This window comes from Alosa alosa, chromosome 23 (genome assembly GCF_017589495.1).
Source record: "Alosa alosa isolate M-15738 ecotype Scorff River chromosome 23, AALO_Geno_1.1, whole genome shotgun sequence".
NCBI classification, from domain to species: Eukaryota; Metazoa; Chordata; class Actinopteri; order Clupeiformes; family Clupeidae; genus Alosa; species Alosa alosa.
The window spans coordinates 6,242,261-6,267,800 of NC_063211.1; the positions used below are offsets into that span (position 1 = coordinate 6,242,261).

Here is a 25,540-nt window from a genome sequence, read left to right on the forward strand (position 1 = left end):
TCTTTTGAGAGGGCAGAGGGCATGGCGTGCAGGACTTGCCTCCAATGAACACCACTTATCTCACGCGATCAGGGACGGCACAGGGGCAGCAACACCAACGTACCTATACTAAGGGTTTTTTGACTTCTGACTTCTGCTGTGCAAAGAAGGTGTCAATGAAGACCAAGTGGATTTTTTAAGCAGGTCAAAGCAATCGAGAAAAACTGTAATATAATACAAAATACTAAATGATTTCTATAGTTCTTTTTCGTAAGGGCTGCCATCGCTGGTGCTAGCCCACTGCTCCAGGTGTGTGTGTGTGTGTGTGTGTGTGTCCACTGCTCCAGGTCGGGTGTGTGTGTGCGCACACTGCTCCTAGCATGTGTCACTACTCACTGTGTGCTCACTGCTCCTAGTGTATATGTGTGTGTGTGTGTGTGTGTGCTTGTGTTCACTAACCAAGAAAAACTAATTAATATGTTTTTAAACAGTATTTGAATTCTATTTATTTACAGTTTATCGTGCCAATAACAATATACATTGTCTCAAGGCTTGTGATGTGAGAAGCTAATTGAATATTGCATGACAGCACTTTTGGCTTGCTAGCCCATGTCATCTGTAGGATATTGCACATATAATAATATGAGCCAAATCAAATTCTGTGATATCACCAAACATGAAGTCATCGCTTTGGCAACAGGTCAGGTGGAAGATGGAAGAATGGGCACAAGCTATATCAGTGTCAGTATGGAAGACAGTGGTGTGACAGTTTTGATTCATTGATTCAATGTCAACAATCATTTATGTGAAGAAAGCTTAATTCAGAAACCAGAGCAGGCTTTAGTGCAAGCTCCTACGCTGCACCCTGTTTGATAAAAAAAAAAAAAAAAATCCATAATCTTAAATATATAGTTTTGGTTTATCTTTCATTTAGTAGCCAGCATAGACATATCATCACATTAAAAACTGATGTCATCCATATGTGATGGGGACCTCCGAAGAGTTGCCAAAAAATGGGGCTGACACCATAGCACTGAGTAGTTGACGAGCTTTAAAGAGAGATATGAATCTTGAGAAAGTAGTAAGTTTAAATTTACATGTATTTATTTAACAGACAAAGCGACTTACATATGCCAATTATATTACAAGGGCCATTCTCCCCAGAGAGACAACTCGGGGTTAAGTCAACGGTTAACATGAAAGCCGGGAATTGAACCCACAACTTTTCCGGTTACTGCCTCCTGAAGGGAGTTAGCAGGTAAAAAGTGTGCACGATATTACATGATATTACACAGCCCGTCTGACATTACATTTGTTGTTTTAAACAGCTAGTCAGTTGTGTGTAATCTCCTCAAATAAACCAGCTATGGCTGACAGGTTTGTATTTCTATGCAACTCAGGCCCAGTAGTAGTCCCACGTGATTGTGAACATCCAGTGCATGTTTTCAGAAGAGCTCTTAATGCTTGTAGAGTCTGTCTGGTCTGTCAATCCTTCTTTGTCTTCTTAGAGCCTCTGCAGCACCTCCGCAGACACACCGCGCAGCACGTAATCATCACCACGACAACAGTTGCTACCACGACCAGCAGAAAGCCAATCACATCCAAAGAGTGGTACTGGATCCAGTTGAGGTGGTGGGCAGCTGGACGCAGATGGTCCGCCCCTTTGTGCCTCATGACGAACTCCGTCCAATGAACAGCGAGGTCCAGGGGTTCTATGGGCCGATCATTGTGTATGGCCGACAGCTTCTGCATGTTCTCCATGTAACTTCAGCCCAGATGGAGGTGAGAAAACGGGGACAGAGAATTGAGTCAGAGTTCAAATGCAACACAAAAATAAATGTGCTTTTAATCCACATGACACATTGGACTAAAGAGAAATCTATCAAGGTCAGTATCAAGTGGTGATCTGAAACTTTGAATGAGAACTTCAGGGCAACCTCATCAAGTCTGCTGTTTACCTCCTTCTGTACCCCTCGCTAGCAGAGCTCTATAGATAAAGCCTTGGCCTGCAGTGGTCCCTTACCTGCTGTCATTGATGACCTTCTCCAGGGCATCTACAAGGGCTTCCGAAGTCACATCAAAGATGCTGAGTACCACGGCCACTCCGCGGTGGGCTACGCGGTGAGCGTTGTCGTTCTGGTCACCAAAGAGTGGCATCATCACCATGGGAACGCCGTTGCAGATTCCCTCGTAGATCCCGTGAGTCCCACCGTGAGTGATGAAGGCCCTGGCCTTGGGATGGGCTGGGCCGTGACCAGAGAAGGACAAAGGGGAGGAGAAATCTCAGGCTCTAGTTGTTATCTGTGGAAAACACTGCTTCTACATGCACTCAGGCTCAGCTCAGAGGGTCCCCTCAACCATTCTGCCATGTCACATATGATCAGTGTACGTTTCTAGATTATTTTCAGTTTGTTATCAAGTAAACCAACCTAAGTTTCAATCAGTGGCTCAGTCTAAGATGACGCCAAACTCTGTAAAGCCTCTTGTAGACTAGAGATCAACCCATCTAGCACCCAACCTGGGGTTCTCATACCCTTTAAAGCATTCTAACAATCAGGTCCCTGGACCATGCAAGAATATTACTTTTCAGGATCAACAATACAAATGGCTCAAGATTTTATTTAGTGTTTTCAAAGAAATCAGGGAAAATGTTACTTGTCACTGTAAGGTCACTGAAGGTCACTTACCTAAAAGGTCATTCTGCGGCAGCCACTTCATCACTTTGACATTTCCTGGGACATGGTCTGGAACAGGCCCGGAGTAGCGCCACAGAACCTGAACAGAAGGTTTACGTGCTCATTCACTCATTAAACTGACCCGGAGCCATTGTAGGTGATCAAGAGTGGTCATTAAACTGACCCGGAGCCATTGTAGGTGATCAAGAGTGGTCATTTATCATCTAAAGCTTATTTCAAAATGATAATAGTGATAGTTCCATAGCACATCTAATATCACACTTCAACATACTGAGCAAAACAAACCGCCTGTGTGTAATTATATTTGGTTATATTTCCTTTTTAAGCCGTGTGTAGATCCTAATCCTCTTAACTCTCTACACACAGAAAAATATCCTGAGTAGCTGGGAGTCCAACTGAATGTTGAGCTTTGAAAACAAAGGCCTTAACTCAAGATGAGTGCTGTGAGAACATGACTTGTCTGCTGCTTCTTGTTGGCAGGCAATCTACGAGGACCGAGGAGTCTAATGGCAACCAGATGTTCCTTAAGGTTTCTGTCTGAGCTTGTTTGAGACGCGTGACTTGTACTCTTTTTACACAGATGTGGCAACAACAAAGCAACACATCATTTGCTGGGAGACAGTCCAAGTTTAAGTGATTATTATGTCTCCAGAAGACAGGACTAATGTTCTTATGCTGTAAAAACAATTTGCAAATGATTGATACTGAACTGCTGGATTCCATGTAGATTTTATATTCTGAAGGTATCAAACATCAATTCTAAACCATATATAAGTTACTTCATAGCACTGTGTGTGTGGAAAAACAAGTCAATTATGGTTCTGAGGTTCACCTAAGCCAAGCCTCTTCATTAAAACCCGCTGAGTATGTTTAATTTGATCTTGTGGGCTTTTAGCCATGTCTCATGCAAGCTTGATTGATCCCCTCACCCTCTGAGGAATCTGGCTGAAGGCTGAGAAGAAGATGGCAGCTTTCTCTGCTGGCATAGACTCCACCATCGAACCCAGGGTAAAGACCACGATGCCATGTTCTCCAGATCCCTCCACAAACTCCTCCAGCTCCTGTAGGTGGCACACGACAGACTGTTACAGGTCCTACTGACACAGACATTCTACATGACAGACTGTTACAGGTCCTACTGACACAGACACTCTACATGACAGACTGTTACAGGTCCTACTGACACAGACATTCTACATGACAGACTGTTACAGGTCCTACTGACACAGACACTCTACATGACAGACTGTTACAGGTCCTACTGACACAGACATTCTACATGACAGACTGTTACATGTCCTACTGATACAAACATTCTACAAAAGCCACTGACTGTTATAGGTCCTACTGACACAGACACTCTATAAGAGACAAAGACTGCACTGGATAATTTGCTGGAATGAACCTACAGTAGAGCAGCACTGTAGATTCAATGCAAGCAACTTGCCAATCGGTCAAGTGTGATTTTCTGGAAATGACGTGTTGTGTTGAAAAACAGAGTATAGTCCAAAGAATGCAAATCTGGAAATGTGATGTAAATTCAAAGCAACATATTTGTGCTTTCGAGACAAATAAAGTCTGGTCTGAATAGTGAGTACACACAGTCTCTAGTCATCCAGTGTGCTTTTCATCTGTTGTGATCCTTTTGAGCTTCACTGATTGGCTGGGAGCACCACTCCCTCTCTGCAGTGGCTGGCGTTGTTGTCCGCTCTCTCTAGGAACTCACTGCCCCGTCAGTCTCCCTACACACACTCCAGTCCAGTGACACCCACTCGTTTTCACATGCTGGCCAGGCTGTGCTGCATCCTGTCCACCATGTTTTCCCTGAGCTTGCTGATCTGACTGCAGATTGTGAAGCAGGGCCCTGAATGCAAATATGAGCACGAAGGAAAGCGCAAAGTCCCGGCACAAAAGACCCCACGGGAGGAAGGAAGGAAGGCCACTTGGAGAGGAAGGCGGCTCGGACTGAGTGAGAGTGCACGTGCCGTTTCCCCAGCAACCCCCCAGTGCTCGGGTCAGTGGGATCAGGTTATGCGTTTCGTTTGAGGCTGTGTAAACAGCAGTGCACGCGAGGGTGGTGGAAACTCACAACACCACGTCGCATGCAACCTGAGCCCAGGTCAATCAGAAACAAAACAAACCCGCAATCTGATAGCCAGCCGGCCAAAAGCACTGTTCAAGAATTAGTGCGACAAGACACCACACCAAACCCCTCCTTCTTCCTTAACAAAACAGAGCAGGCATGCAAGGGGAGACCCTAGAGTGCGCCTGGAGAACACACTGTACTTTCCAAACCAGAAGGACCCCACAGCTTCAGGGAAATATGTACACGTTAGTAGTAACTTTGTGCCATGATATAGCCCAGATGGTGCAAACAGAGCAGTGTGTGTACACGCTGAGAGAGTGGTAAGGAGAGCTCAGGATGTCTCTGGTACTTACCGCCGAGAGGCCGTGGTCCCTCACGCAGTTGATGCCACCGATGAGCACCATGTTTGGCATGAGGGGCCGGGGGTACTCAAGCGTGAAGTCGTAGCGTAGGAGCCAGACGGCGCCCTGACCGAGGAGCTCGCGGTAGGTCACCTGCCGTCCCAGGTAGCGCGCGGCCAGCTCGTCGAAGCTGGCGTACATGACGCCGCACAGCTTCAGCTCCACGCCGCTCATCACAAAGTTCTTGGCGCGCTCCAGGAAGCCCATGCGGTCCGTGTTGTCGGAACGGTAGCGCGGCACGTAGGAGGGCGGCGACGGGCACTGCAGGGCCTGCACGTCCAGACCGCAGGGCATCCCCCGCAGGAAGTAGACGGCGGGCAGCGCCAGGGCGTCGGCGATGATGGAGCCGCAGGGCAGGAAGGGGTCGGTGAGCAGCAGCTGGAAGTCCTGGCCGCGCAGACGCTCCATGAGCGGGCGGTTGTAGAGCAGCGCCTCACAGCCCCTTACCTGCGTGCTGGTGAAGTTGAGCAGCCGCTCCACGTTGGTGGTGATCTCGGCGAGTGGCGGCGTTCGGTAGAAGACGCTCTCGCGGAGCCACTCGGTGCTCTGGGCCAGGCCGGCCGCCGTGTACGGCACGGGAAAGCTCTCGGTGCGGTACGGCTGCTTCTCCGAGCCCTGGATGAGCAGACTGGTCTCGGGTGCCAGCACCAGGACCTCGTGGCCCCTGACTGCCAGCTCCTTGACCAGCAGCTTCATGCTGAGCCAGTGGCTCCCGTCCACAGGCATGGCCAGCACACGGTCTCCTTGCACAGGGCCAGGGAACCCCCCACACACACACAGCCAAAGCCCCAGTCCCCACAACCAGCTGGTCGACAACATGACCACAAGATTCTGAGGGCTTTCGGAGAAAAGGCAGGGAGTGAGTGGGAGGGACACTAGAAAGAGTGAGAGTGAGAGTGAGAGAGAGAGAGAAAGAGAGAGAGAGAGAAAGAGAGAGGCCCTCCTTGTCAGTAGGAGTGGCTGAATTCTTAGGAGAGATACTTTGTATTTGTCAGAGCGTGTTGGACATGAGAGTAGCCAACAGAGAGCAGGATGTCCCTATGCACTCAACAGACCAATACTGAGTGAAATGAGTGGTCATATAAATGCTGTGTGTGTGTGTGTGCGTGTGTGCGTGTGTGTAGCAGGCACGCAATGCATATCCCAGAACTCCTCCGCTCTCCCCTAGCGTGAGAAGAGCAGCCCCTCCCCCATCCAAACACAGATAGCATCAGCTCCCTGCACTCTCACGCACTACCCACTCCTGGACTTCCCCCCTCCACCTCTCAAGGTGAAGAGGTATACAGCGCAGGGGTGAGCGCTTGAACACAGCGCAGAGACTTCTGCGCTTTCTAAGGCGACCGCTCACCTTTTTCACATGTATGAACAATGGACAAATAGAGTGAATAGTTAATTGGTGACTATTATTATTCATTTAATTATACCATTTAATTAATAACTTGTAACCAAGTAACTAGTTTATCAGCTGGAGAGTATGGCGTGGCATATGCTATGAGAATTAGAGATATGAGATAGCGACTGGTGGTTAAAGTAACAATTTATTAGGCATCAGGCCTTAAGGGTAACTGTACTCAATAAACCATAAATTGAATGTAAAAGTAAACTCACATAGTCTACTGTAACAATGTAACAAACTAAGGAAGCTTATCAAAACACAAACTTAAGCTTAACAAAATAACAAGTTAAGAATAACATACAGAGAGAAAGGATAGAGAGAGGAAGACAAAGGAAGACAGAGAAAGAGAGAGAGAGAGAGAGAGAGAGAGAGAGAGAGAGAGAGAGAGAGAGAGAGAGAGAGGCCTCCTGTGTAGTGGAGGAAAGTTTGATCAAAACACAAGCAGATTATAATTTCTCCTTTGATACAAATTCAGAATATTTTCCTGTGGTCCAAGGCAGCCCCAGGATTGAGTTAAGCTCTCAACAGGGTGTCGAGAGCAGAGGCCAAATAGCCACTGTATGGGTGGCCAGCTAAGACAAGAGAGATCAAACACACAGATGTAAATTGACTGCAAAAGGCATTCTTCAGAAATACAAAAGGGTTGGCCAAAAAGACGGGGCTTGCAGTTTGAAGACAGAGAAGGACGTGAATATACCCAGTCTTTCTGGACCCCACAGTCTTTCTGGACCCCACAGTCTTTCTGGACGCCACAGTCTTTCTGGACCCCACAGAAACCCAGAGGAGAGTTCCTTTTTGTCCTTTTTGACCACCACATTTCAGATATTCCGTAATGACAGCCTACAATCTTTATAGTGTTGCCTGACCCTTGTGCTTCCTATGAGCGGTCTTTATAGTGTTGCCTGACCCTTGTGCTTCCTGTGCATGGCTTCTTCAGCCTTAATACCACTACGGAGAAATGAACCCTGTTCCATGAATGTTACGAGCCATTTGCACGAGATCATAATAGCTTCGGTGGTTACCGTGACACCAAGCTACTTTCAGAGTCATTTGGGTATCATTTTCAATTCCACGAGCAGTGCAGAAGATGGAAGATCGCAGTTCCCACCACCCTCATGCAAACTAACAAGTCTGTCTAATAACAAAGTATGAAAGGTATGAGATAAAAAGACAACGGTTATCTAATCAAGGACACATGTACAAGTGAGTCTATGCACCTGCATTATCACACGCACACACTCGCACGCACACACACAGCCATTCTCACTGAGAGAGCCTGTCACGTTTGCAGGTTTTACAGTTTACACTGACAGACTTTGCAAAGATTTGGGAAAGATTTTTGAAAGACTACAGTCTACTATTTACAAGACTGCAACTAGATTCTATTACATTCTTTCCCATTGTGCAATATATATAAACAGGAACTGAAATGATCGCCTACTTATATCAGTCATATTTTCGTGTTTATGCAGCATTAGGGGGATTCGACTTGATGTAGCCGCCTGCTGCCATCTTAAGCTGACTGCATAACATGATTACTTTTGAGATTCTGATACGTTTTTAAACCGGAATTGTGCATATGTCATGGTTGAACCTCGTATCTGAGAAATAATCATGTTATGCAGTCATTTTAAGACGGCTGTAGGTGGTTACATCAAGTCGAATCCCCCTAATGTTTCATGTATGACATCCCTAACCGATATAGAGTTGTTCTGTCACATGGAATAGCTAATAATGTATAAGAAATGAGATGACACATTTTCATATTCATAGACTTCATCAGGTCCCTTACCACAGGTGAATAAAATCAAGCACCTGGATTATGAATGCAGACTGCATGGTGCTTGATTAATGCACCTGTGGTAAGGGGCCTGATGAATTTATTTTACCATAAAACGATGGGAAATTCCATTCTAGGCCTACTAGATTCAAGATTCAAGATTCAATACTTTAATTGCCATACAACAGAAGTTGTTAGGAATTTGCTGCAGTGTGCTCAGTGTACAACAGACAAGACAACACCAAACAAATAGAAGAAGCCAAAGACATAGACATAGACATCAGACATAGTACATTCATCCATGGCTCGTCCCTACATAGGCAAGAGTCAAAAGTGGCAGTTGACATTTTAGTTGAAGTTTACCCAAAGTTCAGGATTTAAGTTCACTTCCAAAAGTGCAAATGTAACAGGGTGATGATGACAATAAATCAAATAAATATACTGTATATTACTGTGGCATATAGCATGAATACAATTTAAAACATATTGCTAAAAAAAAAGATCAAAAACACACTATCCAAGACCTATGCTGGCTTGATCTGCTTCCATAAGGTATTGGTGCAAGGATGGAGAGTTATTTAAAAGTCTGATTACACTACAGTATGTGCTATTTAAAAAGCGGGAGGTCTTTGTGTTAATAGCCCTCAGCCTTCTACCTGATGGGAGGATCTTAAGGAGGTGGTTGGCAGTACTAGTATTGTGAAGAGCCATATAGCCTATAATTACATTTACAGCATATAATATTAACTACTTTATGTAAAGAATAGCTTCACCAAGATTAGTCATTCAATAGCCAACTTGATCAAACCAGTATCGGCATAAAATGGTTGCAGTGAGTGAGTCACCCATCACCTATTTTTACATTTTATCAGGATACATATCAGGTATTTTTTGATAGGCAGTTGGGTGGTTATTTCTTTTTTGACTGGCTGGTGAGCGGTCAGATACTTATGAACCCTGTGAGAAATGCGGACACCTTGGTATCCCTAGTCATCTCTGCGTGAGAAATACTACAGGGTGTGGTGTGTGAGCGTGTGGAACTGGTTGAAATGTAGCCTGTGTCTCACACCCACTGCGTGACTGAGTTTAAGTCAACATGGCAAAAGGCTAATAAGTCATTGAGGCAGTATTGTAATACTACAGTAGCCTAGTATGTGCATTATGTTTGAATTAGCTAATATAGATAGATAGATACTTTATTGATCCCCAGGGGAAATTCAAGGTCACAGTAGCATACAGACAACACACACACATTCACTAACAGCAGAAAAAGTAATTAAAAGTATATCATATAAAAAACACAACTAAGCAATAAGGACAGTAGAAGATAAAGAATATACTAAATATACTAAAATACAAATTATACTAAATAACACTTAATCTAAATCAATTCTAAAAAACAGTATCCACATAGTGGGTGATTAATCAATCAAGATGCGCTTGCAATGACTGAGGCAGGGACTGAGCCTGCGATTCTCTGTGCATAAGGTAAGGTAAGGTAAGGTGCTCTGTGTGAATGAGTGTCATGGTTATGGTGCAAATGAGTTAGTCAGACAGTGCAACAGTGCAAGAATAAAGTCTATATATCTATATAACTATATTAAGAAAGGTATAAGTGGTCACAGTTCGGCTGTGGTATGGAGGGAGGTGTTGTGCATATGTAATATAGCAAATAGTAAGTTTGGTAAGTTGTGACAGTTGTTTTTGTGAGAGAGATGGACCATTGACGTGTACAGTGATTGTGTTCATCTTGACGAAAGCTTGCATGAGATTGACATGGCCCAGGGAAGCATTTACATTAGCCTATACTGGGCTTAAACGGGGCTAAACCAGGAGCCTAAGCCCTAGCAACAAGCCCAGCTCAACGCTCAGGGCCACAAGACTAAGTTTAGGCCATGTCCACTCCATTTTAAAAACAACGTTTTTGTGTGGAAGAAAGGCCGAAAACTCAGTTTCCAGTCACTGAAAACGGATATTTTTTAAAAACTCTGGCCAAATGGAAACTCTTTGGATTGGGACATGTTTTCCCTTTTCTTTAAAATGTTGACAGATCTGCGATCTGTGATTGATGTGTTCTTGACAGCCTTCAACAGCTGTTTTTGCGTTTCTGTGTCGAAGGAGGAAAAAAACACTGTGTGGACACAGCACAATGAATGGTTACTGGTTACATAGATAGATAGATAGATAGATACTTTATTGATCCCCAGGGGAAATTCAAGATGGTTCAACATGGTTACTCCATTCAACATGGTTACTGCGGAATGTTGCAGCAACGTTGCAGTGTCTTCATGCAGATGGATGAATTTTGGCAGTTGGCCCATGATAATGTAAACCAAAGATTCTAGAGCGCTGCGCGTAGCGCTCTAGAATCTTTGATGTAAACATAGCAGGAACTCCAGGACTGATGGGCCACAGTATAAATAAGTCTATTGACTCTGACTGCCAGGCATTTTGAGTGGCCATGGAGAGACCCCTAGTGGACAAATTGCACCTTAGATGGTTTTAAATCTAATTTACAGTTTTTTCACAGACACAGACAAAACACAACTGGCCAAATGGATAATTTTCTTCTCAAAAACAAATTTTGTTAAATATATTACTAACACATCTTTTTCTGCACACACTAACTTTACCAAAACACTGGAAATCTGACTCAAAATGAAATTATTCTGTCAAAGAATAACACTTGTTTTCACTTCACAAGGTACATGCAGTCAATCAAAGTACACCAGGTTTCAAAATACTGGCTATTGTTGACATTACAAAAACTGCATACTGTAGACTTTTATGTTTCAGTTTTACAGGTATTTGCATGCAATTTTTACACTAAATTTCTTGGTTGGGAACTGTATGTCCACATGTTATGTTCACATTCAAAAGCATCCCAGTAAAAAGCAAATCATTTTTTTCCCTTAACTGTTTACTAGGAGATACAATAGAAATACTGTTTACAGTATGATAGAACAGAAAAAGTTTTACAGTATTGCTTACAGTGAACAAAATATCCATGAAACACACAAGAGCATTCTGAACAAAAAAACAACAGCAAAAAGCCCAGATAAAAAGGGGGGAGCTAAAAAAAAGCACAAAATTACTGTATATAATCTCTGATAGTGGCTGACAACTGCAGCCTTTGGAATGCCACCACCATGCATTCTTACACGGATAATTGTAAATGGCGACTTTAATATTCATGTCAATAAGACAACTGATGCTAAAGCCAGTAAGTTCCTTAATGTGTTGGACAGTTTAGAGCTAAAGCAGCATGTTACAGGACCCACCCACAATCTTGGCAACACCCTCGATCTAGTCATTTCTAGAGGGATAGAAGTCACAGACTTATCAGTAAATGATATAAATATGTCTGATCATTATTGTGTATCTTTTAATGTAGTACTACATACTCTTGGACATTAGAGCAGAACAGCAGTTCATAGCTCTTATAGACTCCATAAATTTAGATATTTTACATCATCCCATTGATCAAATGGTAGAGGCTCTCAATCGTGAATTAGGCGCTCTGCTTGACAGAGTGGCACCCTTAAAGACTAAAAAAAGGCCCTGTAGCAAACTGACACCTTGGATGAACGAAAATATCCATGATCTAAAAAGATCATGTAGAAAAGCTGAGAGAACATGGAGAAAAACTAAGTTACAGGTTCACCGTGCCATTCTAAAAGAAATTATAATAGAGCTATTCGGAATGAGAGAAGGAACCACTTCTCTAAGGTAATTTCTGAAAACAGTGGAAACTCTAGGGTGTTGTTCTCTACCATTGATAGGCTATTGCATCAAACACCTTTTGATACACTCAGTCAGGCATCCTCTCGAAGATGCGAAGAATTTGCAGACTTCTTCAAAAACAAAGTCATTTCTATAAGGGAGGCTATTGGTAACACAAGTAATATGTTTGATAGTACACCCAAAAACAGCCCCCCAAAATTAAGGTCCTTTAGCACTATTACTCAATCTGAGCTTGGTAAAATTATAACTCAAACCGGCTCCTCAACACGTGTGTTAGATCCAATCCCTACTAGATTCCTCAAAAAAGTATATGATAGCTTAGCTCCCTTTATTCTCAAGGTAATAAATACCTCATTAGAAACAGGTATATTTCCAACTGCTTTTAAAACCGCTGTTGTGAAACCTTTACTTAAAAAGTCAAATCTTGACCATACCAATCTGAGCAACTACAGGCCTATATCAAATCTACCGTTCCTGAGCAAAGTACTTGAAAAAGTTGTTTGTAATCAGTTAAATACCTTCCTCAACGAAAAAAACAGTATCCTTGAAAAAATTACAATCAGGTTTTAGATCAAATCACAGCACAGAAACGGCTCTAGTAAAAATAGTCAATGATCTCAGACTGGCTACTGACTCAAACAAAGTCTCAATCCTTATTCTTCTGGATTTGAGTGCGGCATTTGACACCATTGATCATAGCATCCTAATTCACCGCCTTGCGAAGTGGGTGGGTCTCTCTGATAATGCTCTAAACTGGTTTCAAACCTACATTACTGGCAGAGATTTTTATATCAGTCTAGGAGATCATGTATCTGAAAACATGACTTGCCTTTTGGTGTGGCCCAGGGAGCTGCCTTGGTCCCCTGCTATTTTCCCTATATATGCTTCAATTGGGAAACGTCATAAGTCAGCATAATGTAAACTTCCACAGCTACGCAGATGATACCCAATTGTATATTTCTGTGGAGCCAACTAACCCAGATGGCCTTTGCTCCCTCACTGCATGCCTAACCTCCATTAATCAGTGGATGAGCAAAACATTTTTGAAACTAAATGATGACAAAACAGAGGTACTTTTGGTTGGACCAAAACTAAAGCGAGATATTGTTCTTAGTAATCTGGGGAACTTGGCGCACCAGGTCAAACCAAAAGTAACAAGCCTCGGTGTCATCTTAGATGCAGAGTTAAGTTTTAAGCCCCATATCAGTAAAGTTACTCAGACAGCCTATTTCCACTTGAGAAACATTGCCAAAGTGCGGCCCTTTTTAACTCAACAAGATGCAGAAAAACTAATTCACGCCTTTATCACTAGCAGGTTAGACTACTGCAATGCACTTTTCACTGGTCTTCCCAAAAAACATCTAAAGAAATTGGCACTCATACAGAACTCTGCGGCTAGACTTTTAACTAAGACTAAGAAGAGAGAACACATCACCCCTGTGTTGGCTGAACTGCACTGGCTCCCTATTTCTTATAGAATTGATTTTAAGGTTATGTTAATTACTTACAAAGCTCTGAATGGCATATCACCTTCATATATCTCTGAGCTTTTAATATCTTATCAACCACAAAGGAAACTTAGATCATCCAATTCTAATCTTTTAATCGTACCCAAAGTGCTCCACAGACAAAGTGGAGAAGCTGCTTTTATCCATTATGCCCCCAAACTATGGAACACCCTGCCTCTGTACATCAAGCAGGTGAGTTCAGTAAATATTTTTAAAAAAGATCTGAAAACATACCTGTACAGGAAAGCTTTTAGTTAACTCATCTTATCCTGTAGACTACTTTTTCAGATTATTCTACATCTGCTGCTATTGGAGGGCACAGCCAGCCAGAAGCAGATGGGCTCCCCCTTAAATCAGGTTCTGCTCAAGGTTTCTTCCTGGAATATGAGAGTTTTTCCTTGCCACAGTTGCCATATGGCGTGCTTGTGGGGGGTAAGAGGGTTAAGGCTGCCAGTCTTATGACATGTCATTTTCTATATTTTTGATATGTTGCTGAGTGGATCATAAACGGCCCCTAGCAATGAAGAAAAGTGATTGATAATGACTGACTGACTATTATTGTGTTACATGCTTCAAATGTAAAGCACTTTGAGCTGCATTCTGTGTATGAAAGGTGCTATACAAATAAAGCTTATTATGTGTATGTCTATTTCTATTTCATTTTTGCCACTTGTGTTTACCTTTATTGATGCATGTGCATTAGAGTGCAGAATGTGTTTTGAGAATGAGAATGTGTTCAAAGTTTTGCTAAAAATTGTAAGTGAGATCTGCAAATTGTGTTTTACTATGTGAAATGGTTTAAGGTGACTACAGACTGAACAATTAGCTTACATTTTTTTCTGATTGCTTAAGCACATTTTTGTAACTATCGTTTTTTTTGCAAAACTCTACACACAAATAGGAAAACCTTTCACCCAATCAGCAAAACATTGTAGTTCTCTTGCAAAAGCTAACACACCTTGCTTAACTCTTCACACCTTCTTAACACCTTCGTAAAAATTGTGTTTTCGTATCAAACAGTAAAAACACACGCCATCACAATAGTAAGCACACAATGTGCCAACTACACACTGTTGGTATGAATAAAAAACACATCTGGCTTTGGCTTTCTCTGTGCACAAGGTAGACTATGTCAGTTTGAGGTTGTCATAGATCTGTTAACATACAGGGATCCAAACATCAAGTATTGGTGTTTATTTACTCACATCAAAACAAACACAAGTGTGTTTTTCCCAGTCAAAACACAAAATAGCAATTTCACTGAGACAAAACTATCAGTCTACATCGGGTCGTCTCTCTCAAAATTTCGTCTACATCACATGCAATGTCCTAGTCCAAGGCACAGGGGAAAATATATTCTGGAAGGCTGTATCTAGGCCTGACATGACAATATCCCCACATGTAGACTGATTTTTTTGCCTGTAAAAGGGCTATTTCTTTCTCTTCTTACCCTTCCTCGTCCTCCTCCTTGTCCTTATCCTCTAACTTCACCTCCTTGTCCTTGTCATCCTCTCCCTCTCACTTCTTCACCTCTGCGTCCTCTTCCTCCTACTTCTTCATCTCCACGTCCTATTCTTCGGCCTCCTCTAATTCTTACTCTTCTCACTCTTCCTGCTCCCTCCATTGTACCCATTGTACATTACCTGTGGCTTATTTATAGTGCTTAGGCTGATTGCAAAGTGAACTAATTATCTAAAACATGAGAAAGTGTGCCAGACAGTTGGCAAAATAGTGTAAATAATATCCATACATGTGTATAGATTTGCTAGGAGTGTGTTGATCATTTGGAAATTGAGTGTAACGCAGTGAGTTGTGTTTACAGTTCCGCAAAAAGAGTGCTGTGCTGTGCAGCAGGGATGTGCACAGGGGGTTGCTCAGGTTGCCCGGGCAACTGCCCATATGCCCTTCTTGACTCATGTTGCCCTTCCAATGGGGAAAATAAATAAATAAATCGTAGGCTACAATGGATGCAGAATTTCACGTAGGCCTAGATAAAAAAAAAAATCGCAAAGCCTCATTCACTTCCATTCGGGCATCGGAAGCGAAAGTCAGTAGGGGAAGGGTAAACTCTGTTGACGTGGCTGCAGCGATGCACCGGACCGGCACCAGAGCAGAGCCTGCATAAGCTGCCCTAGAAGGAGATTGTCGCTGTTGTCATATGAGACGACTCAACGTTGTCGGAAAAGGTGAGTTGGTGATGTATAACAAACAAACGATCATCGTCATCAAGTTTTATGAAATTAATTAAAATCTTCATAAATCCAGGCTGAGTTTGCCACGTTTAGCCTAAATAATCAGACAGATAGCTTGAAGAGAAGCAGCCCGTTATCACATAGCCTATAGCTGCTAGGCTACTATTTTTTTGGTAGGCATTAGGCAAACTAATGGGCTAGTGCAGTGAAGCGTTGGGAAGGTTTGATAAGCCAACTTGAAGTGAATATACACACAGGGGAAATTCTCTTTCTACTCGTGACTGAGCAGCCTGATGATATGGACAGTACCTGCAGGCGCCACTGGTTGCAAGTACAGAGCTGTCAGCTATGTGGCTAGGAGAGAGCTATGTGAGATAGCGGAGAGCTATGTGGCTAAGCTACATGTCTGCTGATAGTTAGTTTCTCACATTTCGTTTTAGCAAGAAGAATGAATGATGGAAGTAATGCATCACATTAATTATTTTATTCAAAATAAATCCGTAAATCCTATCACTAGTATTTTGGGTATTGTTTGAAGCCAAGATTCCCACTGAAAAGAGTCAGATTCAGGAGAGGGAGGGAGGCAGCAATCACTGCAGGGTTGGCTGCGAAAAAGCCAACCAGCAGGTGAGACAGAGACTTTGCACTGTGATAAAGATGACATGACACTGTGTAGACGAATTGATTAATTAATCAGACTCATATTTTAGCCTATTAATGGCAATGTTTCATAATTACATTACATTTAAGGTGAGGAGCATTCACAAGCCCCCAGACTATGTGAAGAAAATGTGGACCAGGAGGAGGCACAGGACAGGAAGGCCTAAGTGATGATCACCTAATATGAGATGAGAGGACCATGCTAGAAAGTACAGGATTAAAGAGCTGCATGCTAAATAATTGTAATCTAAAAAAAACATAGGGTATTTTAGAGGTCATTTCAAAGATCTTGCCTGAGCAGAACATAAATACCACTAAGGGCATTAAAATAATGATAAGTTAAGGTGATTGAGTGCTGTATTTCAGTGTTTTACTTCTGTGTGTATATACGCTGTTATTCTTAGTCCTGCATATAGCCCGTGAGTTTTTTTTTTTTGGGGGTGCCCTTTTTTCAGGTCAGAGCATCTGCCCCTCAAAATTCCTGTGCACGTCCCTGCTGTGCAGTTAATTGTGCCTACAGTTGTGCAAAGTGTGTGTTACAAAATTGCGAACTGAGTGCAAAGCAGTGTTTGTGCTTTTAGTTTTGCGAACTCAGTGAGTGGTTTTGCTATAAGTATTAATAGTTTTAAAAATTGTGCTACAAGAATCACGGTTGTGTTTAAGCATTCAGAAAAAACTGTAATGAGTTCAAGCAGCTGAGAACTTTCTTCAGCCAATGGGTTTTAGTGTTTTAGCAACTGAGAAAAACAGTAAATGGTCTTTGCTTATTTTATTTCATTATTAACACTATAATCACTGCTACCTATTATGTTATTTCATTATTAACACTATAATCACTGCTACCTATTATTTTATTTCATTAACACTATAAATCACTGCTACCTATTATCCCCCCCCCCCCCATCACTTTCAGTTTATTTGACTTTATCTTCTAATATAATCTTTTTTATTATTATTTCTTATGTAGGCACTGGAGGGGTCATTGCAAGATATGTTTTAGCATAAAAAAGTGCACTCATTTTACTACATTGTGCGCACGTTTTACGAAATAGTGCTCTCATTTACATTTTTGTAAAATGAGCGCACAATTCAGTAAAGCGTGCACATGATTTAGTAAATTCTGCGCACGATTTACTAAATTGAGTGCACAATCTAATAAAATGAAACCACAATTTAGTAAAATGAGAGCACAATTTGGTAAAATGAGCACGCAATATACTAAATTGAGCACACAATTTACTAAAATGAGCGCACATTCTCTCAATATATAAGTATGTTGAGATAAGAGTGAGGCGCAGGGCTCACCTTGGTCAGTGGCCTCTTCACAGCGCAGTTGATCCCTCCAATCAGCACCATGTTGGGCATCAGCGGCCTTGGCAGCTCCATGGTAAAATCGTACCTCAGCAGCCACAAGGGGGCACTAGTGAAAATCTCTGCTATGGTAATGTCCTTGTGCATGAAGCGGCTTGCCACGCCATCAAACTCCCAAAACAGGAACTTACAGAAGACAGGCTCCACCATTGCCACCAGGAAGTTGGCCACGCGCTGGACGAAGCTCATGTGGTCTGTGTTGCGTGAGAAATAGCGTGGCACGTACGACGGGGGACTCGGGCACGCCGTCGCCACCAGATCCAGTCCACATGGGATGCCACGGAGGAGGTAGACTGGTGGCACTGAGAAATTGTGTGCCAGGATGGCTCCAGTGGGCATCAAAGGGTCCGTGAGGACCGCGTCGAACTCCTGTTCCCTCAGAAAGGACACCAACTCCTCGTTGAATAGCAGGCTCTCGGCGGTGGCAATCAAGAAGCTTCTCAACCTACTCACCCTTGTCCAGCCCTTTCTGATCTTCTCCAGCAGGGATCCTGTGCTGGGCTGCAGGTTCTGCGCGTGGCCCTCCAGCAGCTCGTTCACCAAGTCCTGGGTGTACGGCACCGGATAGGTGAGGGTCTCGAAGTGTTCGCCTGGGCCCAGCCTCATGCTGACCTCTGGGATAACCACCAGGACGCTGTGGCCCCTGCGGGCCATCTCCTCGGCCACGACCTTTAACCCCACCCAGTGGCTGCCATCCATGGGCACCACCAGCAGCTTGCCAGGCGTCCTGACCTCTCCATCTGACTGGACGGGGCTCTGTGGCGTCCTGGCCTCTACCTCCGGCTGGACGGGGCTCTCTGGCGTCCTGGCCTCTCCCTCTGGCTGGACGGGGCTCTCTGGTGCAGAGTCTAGAGCCGGAGCCAGAGGAGGCACGGCCAGGAGCAGGAGCAAGAGGGGGAAGAGCCCTGAAAACATTCCTGATCCACTAATCTGTCTCCTTGTGATCCAGACAGGCGCTCACAAGCACCTGACCCTCAGCGTCCGGACAAAAGTTCAGTGTGTGTGTGTGTGTGTGTGTGTGTCTGTGGTGTGTGTATGTGGTTGCATAAATTCTTGAGCAGATTACTCAAGCTGCTGAGTGGCAACAATGCGTTGAAAGAGAAAAAGCAAACAAACAATCCACCTCTGAATGTGGCAGCAACGTTCAAAGTTCTCATCTGACAAACTGGTGACACAGAGGATTGGAGGAGGTTTATAGTCATCAGATTCATCTCATTGGCTGACTAATGACACAGGGGATTGGAGGAGGTTTACAGTATGAAGTCTCATCATAGATTCATCTCATTGGCTGAGCTGCTTCAGACATATAATAAGTTAAGGGGGCTTACAAAGTCGTCTTGGTAAAAAGTAACTTCTAAAGTGAAGTGAGATCTGTGACTAGTAAATCCCCCCCCTTTTAAACTTACATTCAGGATATAAAAGCAAACTTGTTCACTGAACTCAATTGACTTTGCCTCTCCTGTAGCATTTGATCAGTGTTTGATCAGTGCTCTTTTTAAGCTGAACTAAGATAGTGCTTAACTGCTGCAACTGTGACTCCTGCCAGGTCACGCAATCATGCAAGATTTTAACTAAAGAATTTGTGTATGTGTGACTATAAGTAGTATTAGGAATTGTATTAAAAAGTCCATGACTATGTGGTTTGGGGATTTTCAGGAAGCTCATCCGTTGGCATAAAGCTTTACCTACTGCAAGTTCATTCTTGTCACTTGAGGTTAATAATGCTACAGAGACTCTTTGCTCTACGCTGGCATCTGAACATGCTGTAGCATGTCCTTGTAGTGAGAAATTCCAGAGTGTATATATTTTAACTTTCCAGAGTGTATGTATTTTAACATTTGTTTTGATCAGCGCCACCCAAGGCCTTTTGTTTAAGCCAACCCAAATCGCATGCATACTGTACTTGACCTTTGTCATGCCACATAATGGGAGCGATTAATCACTGTTGACGAGTTTTTCTCTTTAATGCAATCATTGAAGTGTGCTACTTGCTTTAACATAATGCTGGCGCCACACAAGATCGGAGAGAGAGCTCACGTGAGGTGACGGAAGGGGGATCACTAGAAATGTATTTAAGCTAGACAATTTGTATTTTGTCTTTGAGTTTGGTATGGTTGTGATGCCGGGATGGCCTACATTCTGTATCAACTCCCGGATTCGTTAATAAACCTCGAGGTTTTTGTCTTTGCCACTGCTCGGTTTGGATAGTCTCCACTTTGTTATGTAGGTGGTCACTTTTTACACTACATTCACAAGACCAACTCGTTCTAAACCCGTCACCCATAAACAGTATATGCTCAGTATGAAAGGAACTTAGAGCTTCTGAGAGGAAATGGTGTAAATCCAGAGATGATCTTAGTAACTACCAGTCTTTGCTATCATCTTTTTCTTCCACTGATACACAGGCCTTCTATCAGAGCAAGATTGAGAGTGCCACTGACAGTAGAAAACTTTAATCTACTTTCAAGTCTCTTCTCAATCCTCTACCATCATCTACTTCACCATCAGCAGCATATGACTTTGCAACATTTTTCACTGAGAAAGTTGCTAAAATAAGTGCCTAGTTTGATGAGGCTTTAAGGAGCGCTTTGCCTTGTGTTGGCATGGTGGCATCGTTGGACTCTTTCTCTCCTCTTGATGAAGATGAGGTTTCTCAGCGAAATCGTCCAACATGTTTCTTTTGGATCCTGTCCAAAGCACCTGCTGTTCTGCCGACGGTCACGCATGTGTTTAATACTTCACTCAGTTCTGGAATAGTTCCTTTTTCTTTCAAACAGGCAAGGGTTACACCTTTGCTGAAGAAAAGTACACTTCATCCAACTGACCTGTTCCCCCTTTCTTGTCAAAGGGTTTGGAGAAAGTGGTCTTCAAGCAAGTCTGTGACTTCCTATATAACAGAACAACCTGCTAATAACAAACTATTTCAGAACTGAGTGAAGTATTAAACACATGTGTGACCATCGGCAGAACAGTATGTGCTTTGATTGACTGCAGAAGAGTAGACAGGACAGGATCTAAAGGGCATGTTGTTGGAAGACTTTGCTAAAGCATTAGAGAAACCTCTCCTTAATTAAGAAAGGACAAAGGCAAAGCCTTTATTAAAGGCTCATCAAACTGGGTGCTTTTCTTTTTCAGTGAAAAATGTTGCAAAGTCATTTGCTGGCAGCGAAGTAGATGATGGTGGTGGTGGAGGATAGTGAAGAAAGTTTTATGTAGTCAGTGACACTCTCAGTCTTGCTTTTTAAAACTGTTTCCTGTTCATTTTCAATACTGTATTATTTGAATAGTAAGCAAGTAAATGGACAAAAGTATCCATATTTCCATAACCATACCCATAAGTAATCATCAAGAAACTCATCAGTTGGCATAAAGTAATCATGATCATTTTTCTTTGTGAAGTCAGTGGACTATTCCAGAACACGGTGCTCCACAGCCAATCAAATCTACTGTAGACATTCCATAGTAGCCATGGCACCCTGGGAGCATTGCACTGGGCAGTGAATTTGCCTATTTCACGTCGCCATTTTAATGTGAGATAAGCCTATCTCCTCGGAATTCATCTTGACTGGGCGGCACACCCTCAAAAAACTAAAAAATAAATCTTGCAAGGAGACGAGGGAGCAAAGATTCTAGAACAGTGCTCCGCTCTAGAATCTTTGCTAGAGAGTGAAGGCAGAGGGTATTATGATATCAACTTCAGCGGCATTGTGACATCATCAGTGTGAGAACCCATCATGTGGCCTGTGTTTCTTTGGTTGTGTGAAGCTCTTCTGAGAATGAACTACGGGAGGGACAACACAGCCATGTCATCCTCCAAAGGTACCCTCACTGTACTTTGTTTACATTTTCATAAATTAATAATTATTTTAAAGTTACACCTAACAATTAAGGTTCTTTATTGAAAGAATATGAACTCAAAGAATATGAACTCAAAATAGTGCAGTTTTTTGACCAACCTATATTCCACAATCCATAGCATGTAATTTTGTTCTCCCCTAACAACAAAGTAGCTGTTCCATATCCAAACACATCCATATCCTGAATAGGCCTTTAGGATGCTCCACTTGGGGGCAGCTGTGGCCTACTGGTTAGGGCTTCGGGCTTGTAACCGAAGGGTTGCCGGTTCGATCCCCGACCAGTAGGAAAAATGTGGGCGGGAAAATGGTTGAGCACTGCTCTCCCATGCCCACATCCATGGCTGAAGTGCCCTTGAGCAAGGCACCTAACCCCTCACTGGTCCCAGCGCGCCGCTGTAGCAGGCAGCTCACTGCTCTGGGTTAGTGTGTGCTTCACCTCACTGTGTGTTTCACTAATTCACGGATTGGGATAAATGCAGAGACCAAATTTCCCTCACGGGATCAAAAGAAGTATATATACACTACACACTTTACTGCTGACCCATCTGTGCCGGTTGCCATAGTATTGCTCTGACTGACACCTGATAATGCTCCTCCCTCTCCTCTCAGAAGCTCCTCCCAGCCCCGTGTCTGCGTGTAGGGCCGAGCAGGCCATCAGGAGAAAGAGGCATCTACGTCGGTCAGTGGAGGGGGACAGGAAGCACTGGGACAGAAAGCACTCAGACGGCGTGGACACTAAGAAACAGCGCCAGGAGAAGAGGCCGGCAACACGCTGCCGCTCGGACGACTCGCCAGTCGGGAGCGAGGGGAAGGTGAACGAAGGCAGTGGGTCAGAGGTCACTGATGAGTCGTACGAGCTGGACCGCCACTGCCGGCTGGCGTTTGGCCCGGCACTGGGTACCAGAAGCATGACGCGCTGGCGGGCCGCCAACGGGATCGTGAACCACGCTGAGATCCACAACATCCACTACCGCTCCTACGACAGAAGCCATTCCACAGCCTCTGTCTTTGGAAAGCAGCCCCAGGACCTAGACAAAGCTGATTCCAAAACACTGACTGGAATTGGTATGTCTTGGAGGGCAATTCTTCTGTGCAAGCGCAACTGACATTTTAGATCCTATTTTCAAATTTCTGTGCTTAAGACCCCAAATCTTAACATGACCTGTCTATATGACTGACCCATTAATGACAAACGTACACTGTCTGCAAACTGCATTTCAGAGAGATTTGAGGCCATGTTTAGTAAGGGTGAGTTGATTGGACATGGAGGCTATGGAAGTGTGTATGCTGGATACAGGAAGTCAGACCATTTCCCGGTGAGTAGGCGGCCATGTTGGTTTCTCTGCCTCTGCACCTGTTCAGTATGATGGTCTGGTCAAGCTACTATTCAGGCCATCTGATGGTCCTAGTCAGGGCAAACAAATGTGTGTTGTACAGCAGGCGTTTCAAATAAAATGTTTGGGCTTTCATATAGAATGCCAATATGTGAATTCCATGCTGTATGCTGAGTTGTTATTGTGGACAGGTGGCACTGAAAGTGGTGGACTTGAAGAGGATCAAAATGTGGGCAAAAATGGTGAGTGAACTGATCCTCAAATTGTCTAGAGGGGGCTTCACATTGTACCCGGCATGCGCTGCGCTCACTGCTAGGTTGCTCTTGGTTGAGAGAATTTTGTTGTGGTTGCCGCCGGGCTCAGAGCAAGGACCTATGATTTACAGCGTGCAGCGGTCAAAGTTTAACATGGTTCAACTTTGACCGCGGCACGCGCAAGAGCGGCAAAGTGGCAAAATGCTCAAAGTACTCAGCAGCGCAGTGGCAGGCCAGTTCTTGGGTGTGCAAGCCATTGACAATAATGGATTTCATAGCGCAGCGCTGCCGCTTTTTGTGTACAATGTGAAGGGCCCTTCAGGGGTCCTGAAATGGGTTTGCACTCAAATGAGAGTAGATTGCTCGTTTAGGAGCATATAGTCCGTAAGTGGAGGGGTGGATCTCCCTGGTGTGTGGTTCTGCATACATAGAGAAGAACGTGGATTCATTTCTCATAAGATCTGCATTTCAATTCTAAATATTTCACTTTTGGATCGTTGTTTATGATTCAAATACACTAGTCCTGTCCTCTACCAGTGTAACAGCACAGTGGTGAACACCTCTGGGTACCTCGTTTGTGTGTCAGTCAGAGTTTGACGAGCCCATCCCTCTGGAGATTGCGCTGCTGCGCCAGGTGTGCCGTAACTCCACCTGCAAGGGCATCGCCAAGCTGCTGGACTACGTCGAGCTCCCGGGGGCCTACGTGATGGTGCTGGAGAGGCCCGAGCCATGCCTGGACCTCTTCAACTACATGCAGGAGGGCCAGGGCTACCTGGAGGAGGCCATGTCCAAGCACATGATGCAGCAGCTGGTGCGCGTGCTGCTGCACTGCCACTCGCGAGGGGTGGTCCACCGCGACCTGAAGCCCGAGAACATCCTGGTGGAGATGACCACGCGGCGCATTAGGCTGCTGGACTTTGGCTCCGCCTCTGTGCTGAAGGAGGGACAGTACACAGACATAGCTGGTGAGGGAAAAGGAGGGAGAGGGAGAGGGAAAGAAAGAGAAAGAAAGAGAGAGAAAGAGAGAGAGGGAGAAAGAGAGAAAGGGAGAGATGGGGGGGGGGTTCTTAATACCCATCCTACTCCATGTCAAATACAATTTTTTTCTTGATTGTAACCTTACAGTCCTACCAGTTAAACTATTTCAATTTGATAGAGAGAGTGAGAGAGAGACAGAATAGTCTTATCCTTTATGTTGGTTGCTAAATCATGGTGTTCCTCTGCAGGGACTCCTGAGTACTTCCCACCAGAGACGGTGCTGAGGGGAGAGTACTTTGCCATCCCTGCCACCGTGTGGTCTCTGGGGATCCTGCTCTTTCAGATGCTGTGGGGCGATGTGCCCTTCTACAACCAAGATGCCATTGTGAAGGGAACACTATTCTTCCCACGTGGCATATCAAGAGGTGTGTGTGTGTGAGAGAGAGAGTAAGAGAGAGAGAGAGAGAGAGAGAGAGAGAGAGAGAGTGAGTATGTGTGTGAGTGCTTGGAGAGAGAGTGATATGGAGCCCAGGAGGTCGAGAATGTGCTCTCATTTTACTAAATTGTGGCCTCATTTTGCTAGATTGTGTGCACAATTTAGTATATTGTGTGCTCACTTTACTACATAGTGCTCTCGTTATACTAAATTATGGTCTCATTTTATTACATTGTGCACTCAATTTAGTAAATCGTGCACACATTTTACTAAATTGTACGCACATTTTACTAAATTGTGCAATCATTTTACAAAAATTCCGCTAGCACGTCGTGCCTAACAACGCCCCTTAGCTGTTGTAGAATCAGTGTAGCCTGACTCTGTACAATTTAGTAAAATGAGCGCACGATTTAGTAAAACGTGTGCACAATTTAGTAAAAAATGTCTTGCAATGACCCCTACAGGGTTCCGGAGAGTGAAAGAAAATAAGAGAGAAAAACTGGTGTATGTCTACTGTTATAGTGAATCTTTTCTTTATATGTATATCATTCCTTTGTTTTGACAGAATGCCGCCACCTCATTCGCCTGTGTCTTACTGTCAATCCCAAAGATCGACCAACTCTGGAACAAATACTTGTTCACCCATGGATGTTATAGGAACATATACAGTATACTGAAGTTGCCTACATTTGTTTTAAATAAAGTATATGTAGCATTTGCGCGTCTCTTCTGTGTGGAAAACATCATGGTGCCTTTGTGCAATTGCATTAACTAAGGTTGAATTTTGATAAACTTTCATGGATAACTCCTTGCAAACGATGAAAGGAAAAGACTGTAACTAAGATTATTTTGTATGCACTGTATAGGT

General features: G+C 43.7%; 2 protein-coding genes across 3 annotated transcripts; one reads left to right on the forward strand and one right to left on the reverse strand.

Moving 5' to 3' along the window:
• Nucleotides 1-885: 885 nt before the first annotated feature.
• ugt1b1 (UDP glucuronosyltransferase 1 family, polypeptide B1) lies at nt 886-18,776 on the reverse strand. Of its 2 annotated transcripts, none has more exons than XM_048235125.1 (5): nt 17,748-18,776; nt 3,605-3,736; nt 2,667-2,754; nt 2,003-2,222; nt 886-1,744 (listed from the first exon to the last, which is right to left on the reverse strand). In XM_048235125.1, exons 1-5 carry the CDS (start codon nt 18,726-18,728, stop codon nt 1,465-1,467), a joined length of 1,701 nt encoding a protein of 566 aa, XP_048091082.1. In that variant the 5' UTR covers nt 18,729-18,776; the 3' UTR covers nt 886-1,464. The 2 variants fall into 2 exon arrangements, with proteins under 2 accessions (XP_048091082.1, XP_048091083.1); XM_048235126.1 differs by lacking the exon at nt 17,748-18,776 and adding an exon at nt 5,115-6,222.
• A 2,291-nt stretch (nt 18,777-21,067) lies between these two features.
• LOC125288610 (serine/threonine-protein kinase pim-2-like) lies at nt 21,068-25,389 on the forward strand. The gene is made up of 7 exons (XM_048235127.1): nt 21,068-21,632; nt 22,280-22,735; nt 22,892-22,986; nt 23,196-23,246; nt 23,845-24,223; nt 24,485-24,661; nt 25,238-25,389. Exons 1-7 carry the CDS (start codon nt 21,548-21,550, stop codon nt 25,327-25,329), a joined length of 1,335 nt encoding a protein of 444 aa, XP_048091084.1. The 5' UTR covers nt 21,068-21,547; the 3' UTR covers nt 25,330-25,389.
• The last annotated feature ends 151 nt before the right edge of the window (nt 25,390-25,540 follow it).

Bases quoted from the DNA above. Each gene is read 5' to 3' on its own strand.
- LOC125288610 (XM_048235127.1), top strand. From the start codon at position 21,548: ATGTGGCCTGTGTTTCTTTGGTTGTGTGAAGCTCTTCTGAGAATGAAC. The intron at 21,633-22,279 runs GTACCCTCACTG...CTCTCCTCTCAG, and splicing joins AGCCATGTCATCCTCCAAAG to AAGCTCCTCCCAGCCCCGTG. The intron at 22,987-23,195 runs GTGAGTAGGCGG...TATTGTGGACAG, and splicing joins GGAAGTCAGACCATTTCCCG to GTGGCACTGAAAGTGGTGGA.
- ugt1b1 (XM_048235125.1), bottom strand. From the start codon at position 18,728: ATGTTTTCAGGGCTCTTCCCCCTCTTGCTCCTGCTCCTGGCCGTGCCT. The intron at 3,737-17,747 runs GTGAGCCCTGCG...TGCCACCTACAG, and splicing joins TGAAGAGGCCACTGACCAAG to GAGCTGGAGGAGTTTGTGGA. The intron at 2,223-2,666 runs GTAAGTGACCTT...GTCACGGCCCAG, and splicing joins GCCGCAGAATGACCTTTTAG to CCCATCCCAAGGCCAGGGCC.